The 25149-nt window shown below is 43.1% G+C and overlaps 3 protein-coding genes across 3 annotated transcripts; all 3 read left to right on the forward strand.

Annotated features, from left to right (window-relative positions):
- The first annotated feature begins 195 nt into the window (after window positions 1–195).
- Window positions 196–7754, forward strand: aup1 (AUP1 lipid droplet regulating VLDL assembly factor). The gene is made up of 12 exons (XM_084009001.1): window positions 196–551; window positions 1750–1887; window positions 2403–2553; window positions 3123–3310; window positions 3849–3921; window positions 4350–4423; window positions 4991–5057; window positions 5666–5768; window positions 5848–5985; window positions 6074–6213; window positions 6397–6485; window positions 7364–7754. The coding sequence occupies exons 1-12, from the start codon at window positions 511–513 to the stop codon at window positions 7407–7409; spliced, it is 1248 nt and encodes a 415-aa protein (XP_083865127.1). The 5' UTR covers window positions 196–510; the 3' UTR covers window positions 7410–7754.
- Window positions 7755–11303: 3549 nt separating this feature from the next.
- fnta (farnesyltransferase, CAAX box, subunit alpha) lies at window positions 11304–16204 on the forward strand. The gene is made up of 9 exons (XM_084009181.1): window positions 11304–11491; window positions 12641–12726; window positions 12919–13033; window positions 13346–13450; window positions 14236–14362; window positions 14598–14746; window positions 15163–15225; window positions 15424–15616; window positions 15755–16204. The coding sequence occupies exons 1-9, from the start codon at window positions 11364–11366 to the stop codon at window positions 15884–15886; spliced, it is 1098 nt and encodes a 365-aa protein (XP_083865307.1). The 5' UTR covers window positions 11304–11363; the 3' UTR covers window positions 15887–16204.
- A 6420-nt stretch (window positions 16205–22624) lies between these two features.
- Window positions 22625–24089, forward strand: tmem271 (transmembrane protein 271). The gene has a single exon (XM_084010573.1). It carries the CDS (start codon window positions 22979–22981, stop codon window positions 23768–23770), a length of 792 nt encoding a protein of 263 aa, XP_083866699.1. The 5' UTR covers window positions 22625–22978; the 3' UTR covers window positions 23771–24089.
- Window positions 24090–25149: the final 1060 nt, after the last annotated feature.

Raw genomic sequence — 25149 nt, forward strand, 5'->3', positions numbered from 1 at the left:
GAGGGGCTTTACATTTAGAAAGTAAAAGACCCGACGATGGCTTTGACGGTGTGTAATGGTTGCCATTAAAACATAATATCGCACAGGGTTAGGATGAACATTTAATTAGCATGTCTACGCTAAATGTAGCTCTTTTTAAGCGAGGTTAGGTTTACGGAGATGGTACTTTTATTGTGGAGGATTTGTCCGGAAGTGTCGTTGTTGTTGCTGATGGGCGCACAGGCGCTAGCGCTGCTGCTGCTGCTAGCACCGCGGGCACAAAACATTTCAGGACAACTGCTTCAAACTTGCTGAAAATAAGACCGACACCGACGAGATTTGACTCAAATCGCGTTAAAGCTCATCGGCGGAAGGGAGAACATTAACGTTAGCTGCCACTTTTAACCCCCTCCCTCTGCGGCGCGACACAAATATATCTGTCGTGAACGTTATGACTAATTTATTTTTAGTGATCAGGTTGTATTCTTAGCATTTAGCCCCCCCTGAGGGAAAGGTGTGACCGGCAGAGACATGGAGATTCGGGGGATTGAAGATATGTTTGACTTTCGTCGGTAAGTCGAAGCTAAGGACAGCTAGCTTTCTATGCAAGCGAGCGTTAACCTTCAAGCTAATTAGCCCCACGGTTGTTGTTCTACGTGTTTGATGAAGCTAAAAAAAAACCGTGACGTGTACCGTTAGCTAAGCTATGTGTTGACCAAACGGCGGCATAGCTAACTGTTTGTGTTTTATTAATGTTTACACAAACAAGCAGCTAGCTGTGTTGCTAGCGTGTTGTTATGCCAGCTTGGGTAACGCTAACGTCGATAGCTGTAACGTTAAATTAGCTTATTTTAGCCTTTTACGTGGTCGTCGTGTATTGACGTCACGTTACCCTTGAAAGCTAACGAGTTTTGTGAAACAGGAGACTTTAGGCCGTTTGAACATATGAATCATTTAAAACGTGAAAAGTAAAACGTTAGGAACACTTTAATGGAGATAAACGGCCGCTTTCTTTGCAGGTGGGACTTCGGGCCTGCAGGTTTTGTGCCCGATGATTATTCTGTAGCCCCTTTCAGCCTATAACTGGGATTACGTGTTAACATTTGGCGTCCCCAGATGATTTTGCAGATACAGCCAATCGCACAGGGACACGTGTAAAAACTTCAGACGGTAGTTTTCATGCTAAACCGAAACTCAGCTCGAGAAGCAGTTTTCCATTTGAATGTTTTTAATTTTCATTTGAATGTTTTGTGCATTTTTCATTATTTCTTTTATCTACAAGGTGTTCCGTGTCCTTTGCTGTATTGTTATGTATGAACAGCTGTTCTTGGCACTTTAAGCCCATGATGGATTTATGTTTATGATGGATAATAAACTTTTATCTTATCTAAACTCACATTAATGCAACAGTGAAGAAACCAGGTCATTGCATTCTTAAGAATTGTATAATTAAATTTACTCTTAACTCTGGAGAATGCTTCAATTAAACATTTAGCATTACATTCTAGTATATATTGTTAGATTGTTAGTTTACCTGCAGATGTAAGTGGGAGTGAGATAATTAAGAGGTATTACACTACGTAGGGGCAGAATGAGTTTTTCTCTTATTATTGTGGTGATATTTGATGGTTTAGCACAACTCTGTCTACTTGCCCCTCCTCTTCTGTGTGTTTGCCTCCTATTATAATACATTCATTCTTCTAAGTCCTCGTCAGCGGTCTGTCAAGATCTCACCAGCAGTTACGTTTAAACCCTCTTTTCTTTGTGCAGGTTTCCCAAGGATGCCGTCGTTCTCCTGCTGTTGCTGGTGTACTTTCCAGTCGGCGTCTGTTTGATGTTGTTACGGATTTTTATCGGCGTTCACATGTTCCTGGTCAGCTGTGCCCTTCCAGAGAGTTTCGTTAGGAGGCGAGTATTTTCATTCTCAGCGGTCGCAGCGCTGTCGTAGTAACCGTGTGTGTCATCAATAATAATAGTCCAAGTAATATAAAGGTGTGTGTACTAATGATGATTGAGGTACACGTTGTAGAAATGAAAGGAAAACAGACGCACCTGATGCTAATGTACTCTGTATAATGTATACTGAGCAATTCATTAAAAATAATTGCAGTTTGGCTGCCGAAGCCTTACAGCTATAATGAGTAATGACTGTGTTTAAAACAGCCAGCCCATAAAATACCATTAAGGTTAGTGGCTGCTCCATATGTTTTATGTGAAATCCGTCTCTTGTAAATGACGCCTGGCTCTTGCTAATTTCCATGTTTAATTAAATATGATGGCAGAAAAACCATAATGTATGATTAAAATAACACCTGTGAATGAGCTGGACGGCGCCGCAACGAGAATCCCTCTACGTTATAAAGAATGTGCCAATGTATGTTGGAGAAGATTACATCCACCTTTTTGTTTCATTGGTCTCTCAGGTTTATTGTCCGGGTGATGTGCTCTGTCCTGGGGATGCACGTGAGACAGAAGAACCCTCGCTCCAGAGACAGGAACACCAAGCTGTACATGTGCAACCACGTGACAGAGTTCGACCACAACGTCATCAACCTTCTGACCCCCTGCCATACTGTGAGTGAACCCTGTTATACGGTCTCATAAGTAAGACAGCCACCTGCCAGCACGCTGCAGTATTTAATGCATTTGATACACTTGATAGTCGTCGATTTTTCCCTCTGAAATGACTTGTAATTGTGTTTATAACTGGTGCAGCTACACACTTGTTTAGATCACCTAGTGTTACATTTGAAGTGCTTTAAATGTCCTAGAAGAACTACGAGGATGAAAGTAAATTATCTTTCTGTGAACTTCTGTGGCCGCAGATGACACATTCAGTGTTTGCACTGGTGCATGAAGCATATTAAAATGTTAGTGTCCAGACCATCTTTCAATCCCATTATCTACTGGTATTTTACCAGTGCAGATTGTGGCCTTAAATTGTGAAATAGGGCGCTGCAGGAAGGAGTCCTGAGAATTGAGTTTGCAGTTTTGCACTTCTGGTTCCCTCTTCTCGAATTCGTCGCACATCGTGAGGGAACCAGCGCCACGTTAACGTCAGGGTTGGCTTTCAAACATGTCTCTGTCCGGTGAACGCAGTGTGACGTGAGCTTGCTCTTCCTCCTCCTCCTCCTCCTCCTCAGCCCCAGTTAGAGGGCTCCACCGGCTTCGTCTGCTGGGCCAGAGGCTTCATGGAGATCCACTCGGCGTCTGGCCAGGAAGCCGTCGGAGAGTCTCTGCAGAGGTTCTGCTCCACTGAAGGAACTCCACCGCTGCTCCTGTTTCCAGAAGAAGACACCACCAACGGCCGAGCCGGCCTGCTGAAGTTCAGGTTGGTGAGAGGAAACGGCAGAAAGTGTGACTCGCTGAGAGAATGTAAATTTCTCTCCGGCTCTCTGCAAAGTCCTTCATATTTACCCACAATAATTGAAGCAGTCGTGCAGCGCAGTGAAGCCGGGGGGGATTTTGTCCGTCTTTGCAAACGGAGACGGCGTTTCAGGCCTCATACTCGTCTTTGTAAGAAAGTGATTAAATTATCATTCCTCTTCCATGACACGATGAGATGGAGATTAATTACGTCTGCGGTTGTTTCCTCTCACAAATTTCCCTGCAGACTTCTTCGGGGATATTGGTATAAAGAAGTGAAAACAGCTGCAAAATTGGTTCGTTTCTGGCTTTAATTTGAGTCATTCAGAACCAAGTGTACTCTTCAGTCTTCAGCTGGAGCACTTTATAAAGCTGGAGCACTTTATAATACTAACAATTCACACCACCGGTTTACTGGCTGTTTGCCTCGTTTGACAGTTCAGTTAAAAAGGTTTTTGTTGTGTTGTTCACAGCTTATAATACTAAGTCCGTTTCCCTCTCAGCTCCTGGCCTTTCTCGCTGACGGATTCCATTCAACCTGTGGCCTTACGGGTGACCAGACCTTTGATTGCTTTGGTAAGTCATTTAAACTTGCATTTTAAGACTAAGATATGATTATTGTGTATTTACATCACTCCCTGTTTGAGCTGTGTTGTTAGTGTGGTTGGTAATGCTGTACAAACTATATAACAATACACTCAAATGCAAAATGTTGACGTACATAGGAAGGAAGGAAGGAAATCAATGTGGCACAATAATGCATTTTAATGTGCCGCTCCCAAAGTCATTGCAGAATGAGTGAACTTTCCTGGAAGTAACGGCCAGCTGGAGCTTAAATCTAACCCGGCCGCCTCGGCGCCAAGAGTAGTTCTCTTGTGTGTTTGGCTGCATTTTAGGCTTTTACTCCCAGTGAAGGTCTTTTTACTGGTTGTCAGTGTTGTCTGTGCATGCGTGGTTAAATGTCAGGTGATCAGTACGACTGACCTTGTTGTGTCCGTCCACAGAGCACGCCCGAGTCCAGCTGGCTGACGGAGCTGCTCTGGACTTTTTTCGCTCCGTGTACTGTGTATCATGTAAGGTACTAAATAATTTGTATCATTTATTTCTCTCAGCACTTGTTGTTTTCATGTATACGGAGGTAGTTTGGTGGAGATGTTGGTGATGCAGAGACAGTAGAGAAAAAAAGACAAAACGCTGATGAAAACAGCACCGACCCCCGAGCTCATCGTCTCCCGCCAGTTAATTAACGAGCCACGTTTCAAACTGAACGGGCTTCTGTAAGTAACGGCTTCATGCTTCCACTTCCAAATGGATTTTGAACATTTCTGTTTCCATAATTGTTTTTTACGTTGTGTTTTGTGGCGGTCCGTCTGCACGCACCGTTCTCGTGAACGTGATATCTCAGGAAACGTCTCGAGGAAAGTTTCTTCAAATTTGGCACAAATGAGCAGACTGGAGTTTGGTGATGAAAAGGTCGCCGTGACCTCTCAGAAATCAGCTCTCGGCCAAATCTCAAAGAATTCATATTCTAGTCGTGACATGATTTTCAAAGGGTAGACGTGGCTGCAAACTGCAAATTCACCGCTTGGCCGAGGCACACAACTGCGAGGCAGTAACTCTGGTTTGTTTTTCATTCCCGTCCCAGTTGGCTCCCACCAGTGTCCAGACAAGACGGAGAGTCCATGCAGGAGTTTGCCAACAAAGTCCAGGAGGTAAAATGTGTTCTGGTTGAGTGGATTCATGAAGGGTTTGATGCATAACAGTAGAAAAACCAGAGTTTCAACAGCACTACAGACAATCTATACTCAAAAATAAGTAGATTCAACTTCTTTAATCAAGTAAAAGTGGAGAACAGGCTCTGAAATGTACTCAAAGTAGAAAGTATCACCGTGAAGGACATTTCTACTGCCTTTTTATATACAAGACGAACTGAATCTCACCTCATATTAATAAGAAATAATCGATCATTCCCGTCAAATGTATTACAACTTTATTATCAAGCCTGTTTTAAAAATGTAGAGTAGAAAGTTCAGGTTTTTGTTTTTAAATGTAGAATAAAAAGAAAAAGTAGTCCGACATATAAATATAAATACTCAAGTCCAGATACCTGAATATTCTACCTGCTTCTGGTAAAACAGTAATACAATTACCCAGCATCCAGAGGGGCTCGTTAGTGCGTTAAAGGATCTTTTATAGTTCCATAAAAGCACACTATTATTGGATTAATGATTCCCCCTCTATATTTTGTCTCACTAAATGCCTTTCTGTTTTTACTCTTGTGTAGCAGCCGGACGTCTCATGTGTGTGTTTTTCATTCCAGCTGTTAGCCGGTGAACTCGGCTTGGTCTCCACCAAGATCACCAAAGCTGACAAAGCGGAGCACATCAAACGGAAAAGACACACCGCGCCTCAAACATCTACGAGTCAGTTAAACTCCACAGAAAGGCACGGCGGATTTCTCCCAGCCGACCGTCATTCAGCTCGTTCTCTCCCTCCACGCAGGTGTCCGACCCGGATCCATCGGCCTCGGCTTCATGGTCCAGAGTTTGGGTGCCGACGACCACCGGATCGCCAAGATGGCCCAGCAGGTGAAGGACGTGCTGCCTCATGTGCCGCTGAACGTCATCGCCAAGGACTTAGGTACGTTTACGTGTCTCTGCACACGTCTAACAAACCCGGGGTTTAAGTCGCTGTTCATTCACACGCGTGTCTCTTGACTTCCGTGCAGCGAAAACCAACTGTGTTGACACCACCATCACGAATCTGCTGGAGAACAAGGAGGACAGTCCCATGGAGGCGACCGGGACGTCGACGTTCGGGGCTTCTAGGAACAGCTCCTATTGTTCTGGTCCTGAACCCACCATAAAGGTCTGACAGTCCAGGAGCCCGGCGGGTCTGAGCTCTCCCACTGGGGAGTTGATAATTATATATATTATATTATAATTGTATATAGATGGATGGATAGTTCATTTCTTTATCTTGTGCTGGTTTGATTGGTTTGTCTTTGTATTTTTACTATATTGATGATTCCATTGTCTTGTTCATCCTCAGCCTGCTGCCAAATCTTTTGGGAGATCACCCGTTGACAGACATTTGTCTCTCCAAGAGAGAAAAGAAGCGCTGTATAATTTTGCAAGAAGGTGAGACATTTTGCTGTATTTGATTCATCACGTCACACATCAGATTGTTGTATTATTCGGAGCGTAAATGTGTGTCGATATCACAGCAGAAAGGTCGTCATGAAAGCCTCGACTGCTGTTTGACTGAAATGTTTCTGGACTCACTGGAAGAACGTCACGTCTGTTGGGTTTATGTTAATGCGACGCCGCGGAGAGAAGCCGGAGCTGCTTCATTATGCACAACATCTTGCGGTCGTGCCGAGGCGCACGGTTTTGAAATATTAATTTGGTTTGAGATTTACTTTTGAATTTGTTTCTGGGGGTCACGGCTGTCGCTCGGTCCTGATTCTACAGACACGCGTATTATGTAAAAAAAATACTCCGTCTTCACTAACGGGGGCCCGGAGGACTTGTTCTGGAGTCGGGACCGCCTCCGAGACGACGTGGAGGGAAAACTCATTGAGAGAAAAGGGAACTGATGTTTTTAATCGGATACTTATCAGCATTGTGAGTGAGACATCACCTATAAAGAACAACATCTCCAAATTTGAGTGCAAAGAAGTACAAATACATTCTGAAAATGATGTTTAAAAAAATCTGAATCCAGACACTGTCGTTGTTTTTCTTTAAAGTGAAAGTCCTTTTATTAAAATGTGCTTCAAAACATTAAAAACACAGACGCGCTTGGTTTTAACGCCTTCCTCGGGGTGTTGAAATGTTGTGTTGCTCATATAAATAAAGGCCTGTTTCCTTCATGGATTTCTTCCTCTCTTCTATATTCTTAAAACGTTCACAATCAACGGACTAAACACACGATTTCTCCACTTAAAACAAACGTAACTGTATTTTAGGTTGAAATATGTCCAAAGATGTTGAATCTGTTTTTCCTCTTCATGCAGACGCTACATTGAAAAACACGGACTGGAGAACGAAGACAGTCACTGAACACACTTTGGGTCAAGCCATCACCACCAGAACACGTCGGAGGAGAAGCTTATTCAACTTGCATAGCTGTCTAATTTTGAATGGTGATTTTTTATATTCCGTCAACAGGTTCTGTTTGCAAAGCAGATTTTTTTTTGTCGATTGCAAATAACGGAAGGGGAATATTCAGAATAACATGTACACGTTGATGGATTGGTGATTATGCATGTGTTTTAATTCTTCATTCTGGCTGATACATAATTTTGATAACAATTTGTATTACGATCCACTGACTGTGAATCATCTATTTATTTTTATAATGTCCAGAGTCGTCGATGAAAATAAAGTTCAGCTTGACCTTAAGAACTTTGTCTCTGTCAAGTGTTTGATTGAAAATCTTTGCTGTATTTCTTTGTTTTTTGGAGGCTGAATGTTTCCCACATGGAAGACTTTTTCGACATACTATACTATGACTTTTTTTTAAACTTTTTTCTGTCATACTATGACATTTTTTAAAACTTTTTTTATAAAAAAAATTTGATGTACTATTCTGACTTTTTTTACATCCTACTGTCTTTTTTATAGCTTTTTTCCCCCTGACATCCTATTCTATGACATGACATTTTTATAACTTTTTCCAACTTTTTTATAATTTTACTATGACATTTTTAAACTTTATGATTCTGATTTTCGACATACTATACTATGACTTTTTAAAAACTTTTTTCTGTCATACTATGACATTTTTTTTTAACTTTTTCCGACTTTTTTATAAAAGAAATTCGATGTACTATTCTGACTTTTTTTTACATCCTACTCTTGACTTTTCATAATTTTTTCATATACTATTCTATGATTTTTTAGAGTTTTTTTTCCCCTGACATCCTATTCTATGACATGACATTTTTATAACTTTTTCCAACTTTTTTCTAATTTTTTTCGACATACTCTACTATGACATTTTAAAACTTTATTATTTTTTTCGACATACTATTCAGACTTTTTTGCGTCATCCTATCTTATGACTTCATCTTTTTTCGAAATACTATACAATGACATTTTAATAACTTTAAAAAAAAAAATTTTTATAACTTTGATTTTTTTTCAACGTACTATTCTGACCTATTTTTACATCCTACTTTTCATAATTTTTTCATATACTATTCTATGACTTTTTTGTAGCTTTTTTCCCCCTGACATCCTATTCTATGACATGACATTTTTATTACTTTTTTATGATTTTTTTCGACATACTATTCAGACTTTTTTGCAACATCCTATCTCATGACTTCATCTTTCTTCGACAAACTATACGATGACATTTTAATAACTTTTTCTGATATACTATTCTACGGAAGCCCTAAACGGTCATGCATACACAGTGGCGGCGCCAGAGTATTTTTTCTGGTTCAACTACGGTGGGGCTCAAATCAATGTCAGAATTTCAATGTGAATATATAACAACACCCAGTGGCGCTGCCAGCTGGAATCCAGTACGCACTGGGAGGACTTTTTTTGAAGGTGGAAAAAAAAAATGATGCTGCTGAACCGGGCCGCCTGCATTTGAGACACAGGCGCATCCAACACGCCCGCCACCGCCATCTGTTGTTCCGTCCGACGACGTTTAAAAACAAATGTATCCATGATACATTTTGACCAGCTTACTAACGTTAACTTAACGTGAGTGACTATAAGCCGCTAACGCGAACTGCTAGAGCCAGGTAGCTTACAAACTAGTAGCCTGCTGTCTCTGTGTCGAGCACACACTAAAAGCGGGCTCACATGAGTGACGTTGACGTACGGACAGTACAGTCTGTTAATGAACCCAGATCAGTGACAGTTGTCATTGCAGCTGCCTGAATGCCGTTACGACGTGACGTGGTGGTGCTGTTGAACTCCGCACTTTTCACATGGGAGAGAGAGGGGGATGTGACATGTATCAAAGGATCTCCAGCCGGGATTCGAACCTGAGGCTGCTGCATATATGCAGACATGGGTAAATGGCATGCACTCTAACCACTCAACCACCTGCCTGCCGTGAATAAGCCTTTTTATGACTGTTTTGGACTCACTACACTCAGATTTTTATTGACACGCGATATAGAAGCATATGTAAGGACTTTTACATCATTTTTACAACATTTTATGAATTTTGTCGATTTTTCACTTTTTTTCCGACATGCTATAGTATGACTTTTTTTTTCCCTGAAAAAATTGATCATGGCTTTTTATGGCTGTTTTGGACTCACTACACTGAGACTAGGCGCGTCAAGCGAGATGAGTGATTTTTATGCCTTTTTGACAATTTTAAATATTTTTTTATGAATATATCCTGACTGACTTTTTCGTGAATTTTCGACGTGCTATAGTATGACTTTTTTTTGGGGGGGGGGGGGATATGACTAAGCCTTTTTATAACGATTTTGCACTCACTACACTCAGATTTTGATTGACACGCGATATAGAAGCATATGTTAGGACTTTTACATCATTTTTACAACATTTTATGAATTTTGTCGATTTTTCACTTTTTTTCGACATGCTATAGTATGACTTTTTTTTTCCCTGAAAAAGTTGACCATGGCTTTTTATGGCTGTTTTGGACTCACTACACTGAGACTTGGCGCGTCAAGCGAGATGAGCGATTTTTATGACTCTTTAACAATTTTAAATATTTTTTTATTAATATATTCTGACTGACTTTTTCGTGAATTTTCGACATGCTATAGCATGACCTTTTTTTTAACAATATGATCAAGGCTTCTTTTTTTTAAAGATTCTTTTCTTGCATAGACACCTTTGTATTTAGCGGTGGATAGAGAGGAAACATGGGAGAGAGAGGGGGATGTGACATGTATCAAAGGATCTCCAGCCGGGATTCGAACCTGAGGCTGCTGCATATATGCAGACATGGGTAAATGGCATGCACTCTAACCACTCAACCACCTGCCTGCCATGAATAAGCCTTTTTATGACTGTTTTGGACTCACTACACTCAGATTTTGATTGACACGCGACATAGAAGCATATGTTAGGACTTTTACATCATTTTTACAACATTTTATGAATTTTGTTGATTTTTCACTTTTTTTTCGACATGCTATAGTATGACTTTTTTTTTCCTGAAAAAATTGATCATGGCTTTTTATGGCTGATTTGGAATCACTACACTGAGACTTGGTGCATCAAGCGATATGAGCGATTTTTATCACTCTTTAACAATTTAAAATATTTTTTTATGAATATATTCTGACTGACTTTTTCCCGACTTTTCGACGTGCTATAGTATGACTTTTTTTTGGGGGGGGGGGGGGGAATATGACTAAGCCTTTTTATAACTATTTTGCACTCACTACACTCAGACTTTGATTGACACGCGATATAGAAGCATATGATTTTTTTCATAACTTTTTAGATATCCTATTCTATGACATTCTTATAACTTTTTCAATTTTTTTATAAGTTAATATATAAAATAAAAAAATAAAATATAACTGATTTTTTACAACTTTTTTCAACATACTTTATGACTTTTTTTAAAACTTATTTCGACATACTATGACATTTTTATAACTTTTTTCCCCAACTATTTAATCATTTTTTTTTACATCCTTCTTTGACTTTTCATCATCGAGACATTGGATGCGGAAGAGACATCTTCTAAAAACATGTTAGAACGCACCAGTAATGTGGGAAATTGCATGTAATGTGATGGGGGGGGAGGACCCTAGACCCCCCGCCTAAACAGTACGGGATGACGAATCACTGGACAGACGGACATCAGGGTACGCGCACCGCGGCACCGCGATCCCTCCATTCTGCACTATATTATATAAAACAGCTGGGTTTTTGCAATTAACGGTGGGATTTCATATTTCCCGCAGCACGTAAAGGCAGCTTTCCGTTAAGCCGGATGTGACGTATTCCTCCTTCCTCTCCATCGGCTTCAGAGGAGATTAAGCTACACAGTTAGCGATGTCAGGTGTCGAGGAGCTTTCAAATGAACCCGCAGAAGTGAAGGACGACAAAGGCTTTGACGTCGAGGCCGAGGACCACATCGGGGATGACTATTTCCTCGACCCGACGCGATACGTTTTCTACAGGTAATAGTCGGTTATCATCCGCGCACACACGCCCGACTGGCTAGCCTGCTAGCTGCTCCTATTAGCATTTGAAGTAAAGCTGTAGTTTAGTTAGTTTCGTTAATGTTTCCCATCATAACCAGTGTGGGGATTTGATTAAACATTAAACTAGTATTTATAGGAATCGTGTTGTGCGAATGGACTGCTTCTCTCTGTGAGTTCAGCCCAGCCCGGTGTCTGCTGAACAGGAGCATTTAATTCAATTAACATGCTTTTATTTGGACCCCGGAGGGCAATTAAAGGTACACAGAGTAGCCGTAGGAGGACACAATGAAAGAAACACAAAGTAAAACTGTACAGATTAATATGGAGGAAAAATAAACGGCATTAGTGCAAAAGTTCAGCACAAATAAACAACAAGCAGCAGCATCCTGAAGGATATATATATTTATAAATAGAAACCGGTACTGACTCTGAACATATATGAATGAATACATATATAGAGAGAAAATATTTATATATAAATTACAGGTAATGAATAGTCTTTAGCAGGCATGACTGGATAAATATACAGACAGATGAAGAAATCTCTAAACCAGTATGGTGGAATAAATACAGCACAGATACAGTAATAATAAGGTACATTATGGCGGTGAATAATAACTTAAATTCACAAGGAGCTCTGTTACAGTTTAAGGTGTGTGTTAATAGTGAGGTATGTGTCATCATGAATGAATCCGTGACCTTTTAAATCACTTCTTAAAACAAACTTTTAGAGACTTTTATGTGATGTCTAATGCTAATTAATGCTAATGTGTTTGTTGTATTTGTGTACCTGACCATATTTATATTCTGCTGTCAAAATCACTTTGTTAACTGCAGTTATTATAAATATTATTATTATTAGGGAGGAGATCAGCTGATTTCAGTGTCTGGCAGATGAGGGGGAGGGACTAGATGGGAGTGGGGGGTGTCATGGTCTGGGTGAGCGGGGTGCTGGAGGGTGCTGGGAGACAACAAACAGCACAGATGAACTGTGCTGATATCCTGGTTATCAGAATCACTATGAATTAATATATCTGTTTAACAAAGTGAGAAGTGCTCGCTGCAGTAGGCGGCGTGTCGGGGAAGCAGCCAGGAAAAGTCCACCCCCGTGTTTTTGTGTTGCAGAGACAGAAAGGAGTGGGCTGACCTGGAGCCAGTTTGTCAGGACGATGGACCCAATCCTGTAGTGAAGATCGCCTATTCTGAAAAGTGTAAGGTTGTTGTGGGTGTTGGCAAGAGATGGTTTAAAAGGGCCGAGCCAACACGTGCCTGAACGGCAGCAACGTGATACACTTGAATGATTTTAATAACTCTAACTTTACACACAGTAGACCAAACCAAGTATTGTGTTACAACATGCATATAACATAACATATAACGTGTGGTGTCTTTCCTCCCACCAGTCTCCGATGTGTACGACTATTTCCGTGCACTCCTGAAGAACGATGAACGAAGCGATCGGGCTTTCGCCTTGACAGCAGAAGCCATCGAGCTGAACGCTGCCAATTACACAGTTTGGTGAGCATGACGCATGTTTGGAATATGGAAAAGCATTAACTATGTAGCAGTGTCTCATTCTCACATCATGGGGAACCAAAGCAAGAGCACTATATATATTATCTTTTGAATCGTGGTTTATAGAATTATATCCAAAGTGGTACTTTGGAGAAAAAGCCTCCCAGTGGAGGAGGCTCTCCTCCTTCTGATGCTGTGAATCATAAAAGCTGCTCCTCGTCATGTTTAGACAAAGCCGTCCCTTTTAGACGTGTTTTCAGAATAAAGATGCTGCAGGTTTGTTAACTGGTCTCGGGGGGGGTTGGGTGTGTGCAGGCACTACAGACGAGTGCTGCTCCAAGCCCTCTCCAAGGACCTGAGGGAGGAGATGAGGTACATCACTGCCATCATCGAGGAGCAACCCAAGAACTACCAAGTCTGGTGAGTTTCAGCTCAGCGCTCATGTTCATGTAGCGGTGGTGAATCTGTCATTAAAGTCCCAGTCGGCAACATGTGTTTGATCATATTCACTGAAGCCGACACTACGCTCCGATAGAACAACATAAATCATCCGGTTTTAGAAGAAAAAGCGTGCCTCTACGTTCACGTAGAGCCTGTTTGTTTTGCAAACATCGACAGATCATCCTGTCCAATCAGCACGCAGGGCTGTGTTCGTGCACACACGGAGCCCCTCCCCCCTCGGGTCGTACCACTATCACAGGGGGGAGGTGGAGGGAAGTAGCAACAAGCTTCCAATTCCTCGTTAAAAACCCAAACGAGGAGGTCCAAAACAACCGAGGAGAAGAAAACACCGGTGGAAAAGAAGGAAAAAAAGAAAGATGGCGACGGTCCCCGTGATAAAACCAGAGTCAACATCGGACCCGCGTTTCAAAGGTGGCGTGATCTAAGGGATTTCAAAGGGCACGAAGTCGAGGGGGAGGAGCTCGGTGGTTGTGGGGGAGGAGCTTGGTGGTCGAGGGGGAGGAGCTCGGTGGTCGAGGGGGAGGAGCCTGAGAGTTGTAAACATGGAGTGCCCTCGATCCGCCGGACTTGTCGACTGGGACTTTAATAAATGTAAATATTTGTTTTGAAGACACTGTTCTCCTCATTAAATATGAATGGGTATAACCTCAAAGAGAGAGCGAGGTGAAGCGAGGCATTTTTTAGAGATGATTGGGTTTGAAAACATCAGTCAGTAAGACGATCCCTCTGAACTCCTCCTGCAGGCATCACAGGCGTATGGTGGTGGACTGGCTGAGTGACCCCACGGAGGAACTGGAGTTCATTGCCGACATTCTCAGCCAAGATGCAAAGAACTACCACGCCTGGCAGCACAGACAGTGGGTCATCCAGGTAGGTGTTTGAGCTCTCTGCAGAGATGGCTTAAAAACAAAAATACGATACGAGGGCAGAGATCCAGTATTTCTGCCCACAGCGAGCCCCTCCGCTGCCAGAATGAATCCATCACGTATGTGTTGTTTGAGGCCTTCTGTGGTCAGTATTGGTCTCGTGGGTTTTGCAGGGCCGGCCACGAATAACACACATAACAACAAGCACTGTGCCAATGTTTGTCTTGGTCATGCTGCAGGAGTACAAGCTGTGGGACAGTGAGCTGGAGTTCGTGGAGTGTCTTCTGGAGGAAGATGTGAGGAATAACTCTGCATGGAACCAGAGGCATTTCGTCATTTCTCACACGACAGGCTTCTCCGACCCGGCCATCGTGGAGCGAGAGATTCAGTGAGTCCTTAAAGTTTGTTTTTTTACTTCCTAACAGAAATAGCCAATATTGAAAAAGTGTTGTGACGATGCAAAAAAATGATGACTTTGATGAAATCTCGATGCTGATGCCAAAAACCTAAAACATCAGGAAAAGTAATGGAATGCTAGATGACAGGTGGAACTTAACATTGGCACATGGACACGACTCATAAATAAAGCTCTTATTTCAACACCGTCATTCAGAAATGAAGTATTGCAATCATTTTCTAGTTTCACAACGTTGCTAGGAGGAGAACTTTCTTGAGTGTTGAGCATTAATCTATATTTACGTGCCAATATATAGATGTTCTATTAGAAAAGATGTTCTTTTTATTACCCCAGCATTGTTGCTGCTTGTTGCATACATTTGACCCCGTTCCCCCTGTCTGTGGAAGGTACTGTCTGAGCCAGGTCAAGAAGGCTCCCCACAATGAAAGTCCATGGAACTATTTGAAAGGGTGAGATGTTACATATCCATTCATTCTGAAGTATAATGTGTATTTGTTCTTCTGGTCCAGCCTGCCTAGAAGAGGACTGATATATTTCATTGTCTCATCCCCATTCAGACATTCACACTACAGGGAGAACAAAAAGCAGAGTAGAGATTATTAAAAATTGAAAAGCTCACCAACAGTATCTTTTTTTTTTTTTCCAAGGATGCTGCAGAACCAAGGTCTGTCGTCTCCGCCGGGGCTGCTGGAGAGGATCCTTGAGCTGAAGGAGACGCACTGTTCACCGTATCTCCTTGCATTTCTGTTTGATTGCTACGAGGACGTCTTGGAAAACGGCAACAAAAAGGAAAATATGACAGAAGGGGAGCAAAAGGAAACTTTAGGAAAGGCTCTAGAAGTAAGTGCTTTGTTCAGGGAAGTTACAACGTTGTGATTATGTTGAATCTTTGCTGATAAGAAATGTTTTTAGAAACAAACTAAAAATTGCACCGTTGTTGTTTTCTGACCTGTCTTATGCGTTTCCCTCCTCTTGAAGATTTGCCAACTTCTGGCGCTGAAGAAGGACACTATCCGTAAGGAGTACTGGCTGTTTTTGGGCCGTTCTTTAAAGAGCAAGTGCGGTGGCCTCTCTGAGCCTCCGGCAGACGATCCTGAACCATCAGTCTAGCAGGAGACCAGCTCGACCACCAGGAGGCTCGCTTCCACTCCGACGCTGCATCATGAAAACCTGCAGGTTGAAGTTACTGAACCCGCTCTAGTGTATGTTCCTGAAAGAAGCTTCTAACTAACTAACGTGGGGGGGGGGGGGGGGGGGGGGAGAGTCAGATCCTCACAACTGTAAGTAAATAATAGCATAGAGAAGTGGATTACGTGTCGATTTGCCGCCTCAAAAGGACTAAATAACTCCACCATTAATCCGTGTGTGTCGTACCAATGGAATTGGAAATTAGTTTTGGATTTATTAAAGTGTCTGTTCTCACTCGTATACACACCTGTCTTTTTGTCCTCTGAACCCACACATCAGTTTGACAGCATCATTGTGTTTTCATGCACACTTAGGAGCTTTCTGACATTGTGTTGTTTTAAAAAAAAATATATATATAAACTTCAAATAAGACTTTAAACATAGCAGAGTAAAACCGCTCTTCACGTAAATCCGATGTTTTTATGGATGATCATAAACCATAAAACCATTAGTCCTGTTTGTAAAACGTTTTATCAGCGCGATGATAAAGAAGACGATCACTGAGTCGCACGTCGTCACTCCTTTTCTTCTGAACCTCGGCGACGTCCGGTTTGATCCTCCGAGCTTCGCTGCCAGGAGGGAGAACTTGAAATGCCTCTACTCGCGTCCTGGACTCCCCTCGGAGCGAGGAAACCGGATTCTGCTGCACTAGAAGCAGCTGTTTCTACTTCTGCTGACACTACAACACAACCTGTAATTACAGCTTCTCCACACATATTAGAGCTTTTTATCCTCCTCGGTGTGGAGGACACTGATGGGAAAGATCACGTCATCGGCTGTTGCGATGACCGACCGTGAGGGCCACGTGACTCTGATGTCACAGGGCAGAAATAATGGGGTTAGACTTTATATGTTACATTTGTGTGTAAATGAGCAGCAGCTGCAGGAGAACGTGAGCGTCGGCCACGCCGCCTCAACATACTGAGAAAACACATCAGGTTCCTGCTGCAAGTCTTCCAGCAGCGTTTGGAGGACGAGGCTCCCTCGTGGGCCGCCGCCGAAAAACAGAAAGGGGTCCCAGACAGTGTGTAATTAAAAATACTAATTAAAGCCAGTCCAAACAAATGGCCCAGGTTCCCCCTTTGCAATCTGTGGAAGTTATTAAATACAAAGTGAAGAAGTCAGCCAGCTAATCTGTCTTGTATTGCGTTCGTCCATGTGTGATGTCCACAGCAGCCGTTAGTGTGTTTTAGGATGCACAGACACGCTGGAGAACGGGTGGTGGGGGGGTCGGAGTAGAGTCCTGGACCAGATCCAGCTCGGTTCAGAGACATCTGTTCCTTCTAAATGGTGGACGAGGCGGATAATCCTGTGTGGGACTCTGCAGCGTCTCCGTTTACCACTCAGCCACGTGTCCTGCATGCAACACGGAGACACGGGGGTTTGATACCGGAACGGTACATATGAGAGATGAGGGGGAATAGATTTACATGAACACTGTATTTATAATATAATTCAAGACGGAAAACGGGTATTATCTTGTCAGATGAAAGGAACCTTCTCTGGTAATTAAACATTATTTTAAAGTGCTCTATCAAAGGCTAAAGGGTCGTTTTTATTGTAACGTATAACTAGTAAACTGGAGCCAATGATGGCTGTACAATTTCATTTTTTACAGTTAATTTAAATGGAAAATACTTACATAAGAGAGTTGAGGTGACTCAAACCAAACAAGAAAGCATGCAGAGAAAATGGCCTCTTTAATACAGCAGAAAGCCCCACAAGGAGACTAATACATGAAGAGTCCCATGTAATTAAATTACAGGCCACTAAACTGAATACTGAGCATCAAACAGAAGTCTTATACTGAGTCTTTGTAGCATCAGGATTTACTATGTGAGCATAAAACCTGATATTATACTGTGAGTCACATTCATCGTTCTGGGCCTCAAATACAAACTATATCTATCTATATATATATATATATATATGGAAATAGAAAACGCACTTTTTCAGGATTTCACTCCTTTTTGGCTAAAAACCTAGAGCACTCGGCTGTTTAAGGAAATTATTGAGCTTATTAAAACATCTTTAACATTTAATTTCTGGGTATTAAAGAAACACTGATGGAATTACAGCGGAGATCTCAAACATTCATAGGTTTATTATTTATTAAGATTAGTTGACAATAAGAAAGAAACATCTCATTTTGGTTTTAAATAAAGATCTCACATGTGATCATCATCTCTTGCTTTTCACTAATGAAGAAGAAGTTGAAGTATGATCGTCATCATTAGAGGAGGGGGGGGGGGGGCGGGCATGGATATCCATTTAACAAATCCTCCTATTAGTCTTCTTTAAGGCGGAGCAGAACAATCACAGTGATGGGGACGAGACGTACTTAAAGCCTGAAGGATGATTCATAACTTCAAATAACAAAGAAGAAGAGAAACGAGCCGATGAACATCGTTAAGCGTTGTTGGTCTTTGTGATTTCATTTCATCTCCTGGATTTAGTCGGGGCCCGTTTTACTCGTTGATTAAAAAGTCGGCTTCACGGAAACCAATTCAAACATATTTGCAGTCGAGCGGTGAAGTCTATTATAAGATGAAGAAGTGCAAATTAAAATGACCGGGTGAAGAGTTTAAAAAGTTGAATTGAATTTTGATTGAGATTACGGAGAGAATACTTTTTTATTAATTTGCTTTGAATTTATTTTTCGACAGTGACTGATAATGGTGAGTAGTTTTGTACCGATTCATTGAATGTATTTTTCAGTGTTTTATTCTAAAGAGAAGCTTCAACAAGTGTTTCCTACAAGCGTTTATTCTTCCTAGGTAAAACTATCTTTTCCTGTCGATAAGAACTCCCTTGAAGCAACTCGACCTACATTCCTTCAATTTTTTGTCTTCAAAAAGTAGCTCTACAAGTGAAAACCTCAAGATGTATTAGGCCAAAATTTGTTCAAAAAAAAAAAAAAAAAGATGTATTAGGCCATTAAATGAAGTGTCTTACAAAATGTTATCATGCAAATATGGAATATTTCAGTCAACGCATAAAATAATGCCATTATCTCACTTATGTTGCCAGATCCGATTGACACTTTCAAGCCCAGTCGCAACTTAAAACCGGCCCAATTCAATAAAAATCCCCTGATTGGTCGAGGCCCCTGGCTGAAGCCCAGGTAAGCCCCTGCATTAAGGTGCCTCTGCCAGCAGGGGGCAAAATGTGTTTGTATTTGCTCCAAATTTTCTGTTTAGCACCTTTAAAGCCCTCTTCGCTGCCCCAAGTGACCAAATCATTGTCGATATGTCGACTACGCCTAAATTCAGGAAACATGAGCAACTATTCTGACCTCAGCCTGTAAACGTTGTCCTCTGAGCCGGGCGACCTCGCTCTTCTTCTTCCTCACCTCGGAGTCTGACGTTGCTGTTCAGAAGCAGAAACCGAGGTCTGGGAAACCAAACGTTAGAAAGCTCTGCAGAGCCGAGGGGAGCTGCAGAAGTGAAGTGATGACCGTTTTCAGATTAAACATTTGAGTCATGGTTGATATAAAAACATTGTCTAGTGCAGCTACTCTTGCCCCCCCCGACTGCCTCACGTCTATGTTAATTTACTTTCCAGCCTCTGGCGTCTGGAATAGCCCTCCGCCTCTCCATCGATTCACTTCTTTGAGATAAACACAGTTTGAGTCTCTCCCCGGTTCCAGCAGAGGAGCTCCACGTTCATTAATATTTATAGGCAGACACGGGATTTTACAGGCCGACCTGTCGCCGCTGCTGCTGTAACAGCCGCCATGAAACTGCATCACACGGTTCCTTCACACACACACACACACACACACACACACACACACACACACACACACACACACACACACACACACACACACACACACACACACACACACACACACACACACACACACACAGGAAAAAGGTGATTTTACTGTGATGTGAAGGCAGGTTTATGTGAGTGAGTGAGTGAGTGTGTGTGTGTGTGTGTGTGTGTGTGTGTGTGTGTGTGTGTGTGTGTGTCATTTACCGTGGCAGGTAAACCGTCTGTCTCGTGGAGATGAACCCCGATGAAGAAGGCAGATGCCGTTAACAACTTTTGCTTGATCAAATTTGCCGGACGATTGAATTCAGCAGTTTTTTCCCCCCAGATTTAAAAAGCGTGCCGACCGTCCCACTGGGAGTTAAACTGAAGCTGATTTATTTTGTATCGTCTCTTAATCACAGTCACAGTCTCCAAAGGCTTCATGACGCCCACGTTATAGAACAACAAATGGGATTTTGGTTTGAATCTGCTGATCAAGCAAAAGTGTGGACGTTATACAATAGTGGAACAGAAGGCTGGACTAAGAGCTGTGTGTGTCTGTGTGCATGTGTGTGTGTGTGTGTGTGTGTCTGGGTCAAAAAGGTCCAAAGGTGAAGGTCTTGGTTTCCTCAGATCTGCCAGCAAGCAGGACTGCCAATCAATCAATCAACCACATTCAGCAGATCATCAGCACCTTCTCTCAACTGCACACCCATGCAAAGTAACCTAATTATACACACACACACACACACACACACACACACACACACACACACACACACACACACACACACACACACACACACACACACACACACACACACACACACACACACACACACACACACACACACCTTCCTGGCAGCTGTACTGGTACAGTCAATGAGGTGGCTCATTGTGATGAATGGGTGGGCGAGGGGTTTCCCTGGTGTAAATTCTCTTCACCTGCAACCATCAAACATTTGGTTCATTAAATCCAAGAAGTCGCGCTTGTCCTCTGAAAGTTTCCACGTCCGAAGGAAATGAGTCGGAAACTAATCAACTCCACTCCGTGAACTTTCCTCCTCCGATGCTCTGCTGCCTCTTCACGTTTGGGAAACTTCCTCTGAAATGAGCCTTTAGCTCGCAGCTAGCACAAACGGTTGGTTCCACACGGAAATAGCTTCACGGGTTGCCATGATGACAGACATTCGCGGTCCCAAGAGGATGATCCCTAAAGAGTTTGGTGACCTTTTGCCACCGTGTGGTCGACATTCGTGCTTCTGACGACTGTCAAAAAAAGTGTATTTTTAATTATTTACTCTTACAATCAGCACAAATATGCTAGTTCGCAAATGTTGCACGCTAACAAGCTAAACTAGCTTAGCATGTGATGAAACAACACGTTTTTTAAAAAATTCAACATCTTATTATAATATAATATCATATGTATTTCATTGAGGTATGTGTGTGTGACCATGGTAACCGTTATAACTGATAACACCAACATGTTAGCATGCCGGTGTTAGCATTTAGCTCACCAAAGTCAAAATATGAATTTTGTGGCAAAAATAAACATGGATTCATACGCTTCATTCAGGCTTCATCTGTTCCTCATCACAGCACTGCGTCGTGTCCTCCTACATTTGTTTTTGGGACTAAAGTGAATTTCTAATCAGCAACACTGTCTGCTAATTAAAAAGAAAGAAAGAAAGAAAAGTCTCTCTTATTGAGGGACCGACCCTGAACACCAAGGCCTGTTTTGGGCCTCGTTATTTACTCCGTGGTCACGTGGGAAGCTTGTTGTTTCTCCCCCGTTCACGATTGTTGGTGTTTGTTTGTTGACTTGGCCGAGATGATGGAGAGGAGTCCAGTCAGCGGCCATCTGGCCGGGCTGGACGCTTTCAGCACCGCGGACAGCGCCCGCTCTCTTCTATTATTAACGCGGTTAGTTTGTGATCCACCAACAAGCCACGACGACGTGATGTGAGGGGATGACGTAGACGCATCACATGTAGCACGTCATATCATCTGTGGGGGAGTTGGATGCGTTTTTGATAGATATTATAATTTAATTTTAAATAAAAAACAACGTTTATGTGCAGGAGTAGCACCGCTTTCTTTTTTCTTTACGTCACAGTAAGGCGCCATGTCATCCTCACACACGCGAGGGAAGAAATAGCAATACCACATACATTTATAGACATGTAATAATAAAGTAACTTTGACATTGCAGATGGCCCTTGTATGGAAGCCCATTTCCGTCACTATAAGAAGAAAAAAAATATCGCCATGATAAGTCATTATTATGAGATAAAAAGACGAAATTATGAGATAGAAAGTCGAAATTATGAGATAAAAAGTCGAAATTATGAGACAGAAAGTCGAAATTATGAGATAAAAAAATCGAAATTATGAGACAGAAAGTGGAAATTATGAGATTAAAAAAAGTGATAATTATGACTTACCATGGCGATAATTTTTCTTTCAGTGGCGGAAACGGGCTTCCATACCATTACCTTAAAAAAAAGAAGAAAAAAATGTGCATATCAATGTCTACAATGGTCAATGGGCGACCATTTATTTAGAACACATGTGCTTTCAGCTGTAATAACGCAGTTGTATGCTTCGTGTTGTAAACAGCTTTCTAATTAACTTCACTGAGTCACACAAACGGGGTTTCTTTTACGACGAAGGAATTAATGTTGCAGAAAGCCAATGATGTCTGCTCCTGCCGGGGTTCTGTTCTCTCGACCACCAACCACAAGTCGTTTCATCCGGCTATAAAAGTCACGGCGGGGCTCCGGCGGACGCGTTTAAAGAGCCGAGGAAAAAGGCTCCCCCCGCGGGTCATCGGTCATTGGTCCGCGGGAGTCCTCCTCCTCCTCCTCCGCCACGAGAAAACGCCGCGCGCACATCATTCAACCCGACGACGCAGACGAGGAGAAACTTTTGGAGGAGAGCGCGCGTTGTTGGCGATCTGGGGAGGGGGGAGCAAAGCGATCATTGCTATATGGATTATCGATAAGTGGCACAAATAATAGAGGAGGCGCGCTCACGTGGAATTACTTATTTATATTTATATTTATATAAAAATAAAAAAAAGAAAAGCGGCGGGGATGCGAGAGCGACGCCACAGTGGCGAGGATCGCCCGCGCTGAACCGGAGGAGTCACACCGGCAGACGATGTCCCGATGTGAGAGCGCTTCCAGAGGAGACGAGGGAGGATGAAGACGGGGGGAGAGGGATCGAGCAGAGCGGCAGAGGTGGAATATAATGAAGTTGAGTGGGAAAGGACTGTGCACCGTCTTCACCAGCACCCTCCTCTTCGTGTGCGCGCTGAGCGAAGTTGTCGTTGGATTACGATGCGTCTCGTTGGGATCTACGGTGAGGGCGCATTTCCACCTCGGCGCCGCCGCGGGGGCTTTCTACTCCGGGCTGCTGGTCGGGGTCGGCCAGGTGCTGCTGGGCTCCGCGCTGCTCTGTTGCATGGAGAAGCCCGGCTGCAGGAATTTCTTCCTCCTCGGCGTCGTGGTGTTCCTGCTGGGCGTCCTCACCGCCTTCTCCGGCGCGGTGGTGGACGGGGACACCGCTTCCCTGGTGGAGAGGAAATACACCCACTACTGCTTCCACTCGGCGGTGGCGAACCCCGCCTGCGAGCAGCTGCGGGACTACCAGCGGAGTCTGGTGGTCTCCACGGTGCTCAGCACGCTGGAGTGCCTGCTCGGGCTCATCAACCTGGTGGCCATCAAGAGGTACAAGGCGGCGCAGTTTTATAGGAGCCGCCGCGCGTCGGAGAGGCAGCGCGCCGGCGCGATCCTCTTCAGCGAGGAGCGGGACTGCTCGGTGGATTTCCAGCCGGTGTCCTACATCAACCTGGGGGTGTTCAACGTGCTGGACGAGGCAGGCGCGGAGGTGCAGTGCGGGGGACACCCCTCCATCGAGCTGCCGGGCTACTCGCCCACGGACCCGGAGCTCAACCATTGCTTCCCCTTCTCCTACCCGCTCCCCAGCGAGCTGCCGCCCGCATACGAAGACATTTTCCCCGCTGAGGCATGCAACACATAGCCGCTGTTTCCCCCTCTCTCTCCATCCTCTCTGCTGTGACAATCAATGACTTTGTGCTTAAACAAAAACCATGTCCTCCAACATCAACACGCAGTAAGTCACACCGAGGACAGCAGCGGTGGATTTAATTCACCTGATTCTCCTCATGATGAGATTTTCTTACATCTGCTTCTTCGTCCATCGCCGGTCAGAGCAGAACAGAGGTTTGGCTCCTGAACGCAACAGCTTGCCATTATAACAGACAAAAAAAAGGAGAAGTAGAGTTTGTGTTTTGAATGTTTCCCCTGTGAACATTTTTAACTTGTGAATAAAAAGTGCATTTAACCTCACCATGACGTCATGAAGCTGCTGCTGCTGCCAGGATAGCCTTTTTTGGGGAGAAAACTGTAATTTTCAAGGTTTCAAACCAACTTCTTGTCATTGTGTGGCTGTGCAGTTAATCAATCCAACCTAACAATAATGAAGGGCTGTGTAGTTTATGATACAAGTTATTGTTTCCCTAATCTTGATGCCATCATATTGAGAAAAAGAGTCCAACTTTAACGGCCACTTCAGAGGAACACCGCATAAAAAAGATAAATTACAAAAAGTTGAAATTTAAGTAGCAGAGGTCAAAACACCTCGAGTGGGGGTCAAGCCTACATTTCCCACAATGCAACATGCAAGGATAGCGTGTTTCATTCGACTGCTTGTCAGGGAAACATTTTAAAAATGAAACTTGTAGTGTCCGGAAATGAGATGACATCACTATGACATCATCAGGGTCACTTTGTTCAGTAAACTAAACTTAAAGAAGTCTAAGAATTGGTGTGGTGCACCTTTTAGGATCGTTTTTTATACACAAAACATGCGTGGAAATAAAATAGGACGACTCCAATGAAATCAACGCAGCCGCATGATGAAAGCGGCGGCCATTTTTATGCGAACCCTTGCTGTTGCAACTGTTGTATTACGACCGAATAACGTACGACGAGTCGCCGACTCACAGAGGAGAAGGTTTCAAAGTAACGAGCAAAGTTAGGAGCCGCGAAGTTGCGAAGCGTAGAACGTCACTCGGCTTGTTTTCTGCAACCGGTGTAGCATTAAAGCACGGTGGAATTAGCTGGCTAGCGGATAACCGGCTAGTTAGGTAGCATGCCAATTTCCACCTTGCTTCAATGCTACACTGGTAACAGCCAATGAGCCGGCAGCAGCAGTGCTCCGCCTCACTTGGCGAGAACACTTTACTGCACCACTTGACGTGTTAGCGTCGCCATAGCAACCAACAACAATCTTCATTTTGAAATGACCACGTGTTTTACACTTTCTCTGATCATGTGACCAGTAAGATGATACAAACTGCTCTCAGTGATAACGAGCATGTGGGAGGAAGCATCCGA

This window comes from Eutrigla gurnardus (genome assembly GCF_963514095.1).
Source record: "Eutrigla gurnardus genome assembly, chromosome: 5".
NCBI lineage: Eukaryota > Metazoa > Chordata > Actinopteri > Perciformes > Triglidae > Eutrigla > Eutrigla gurnardus.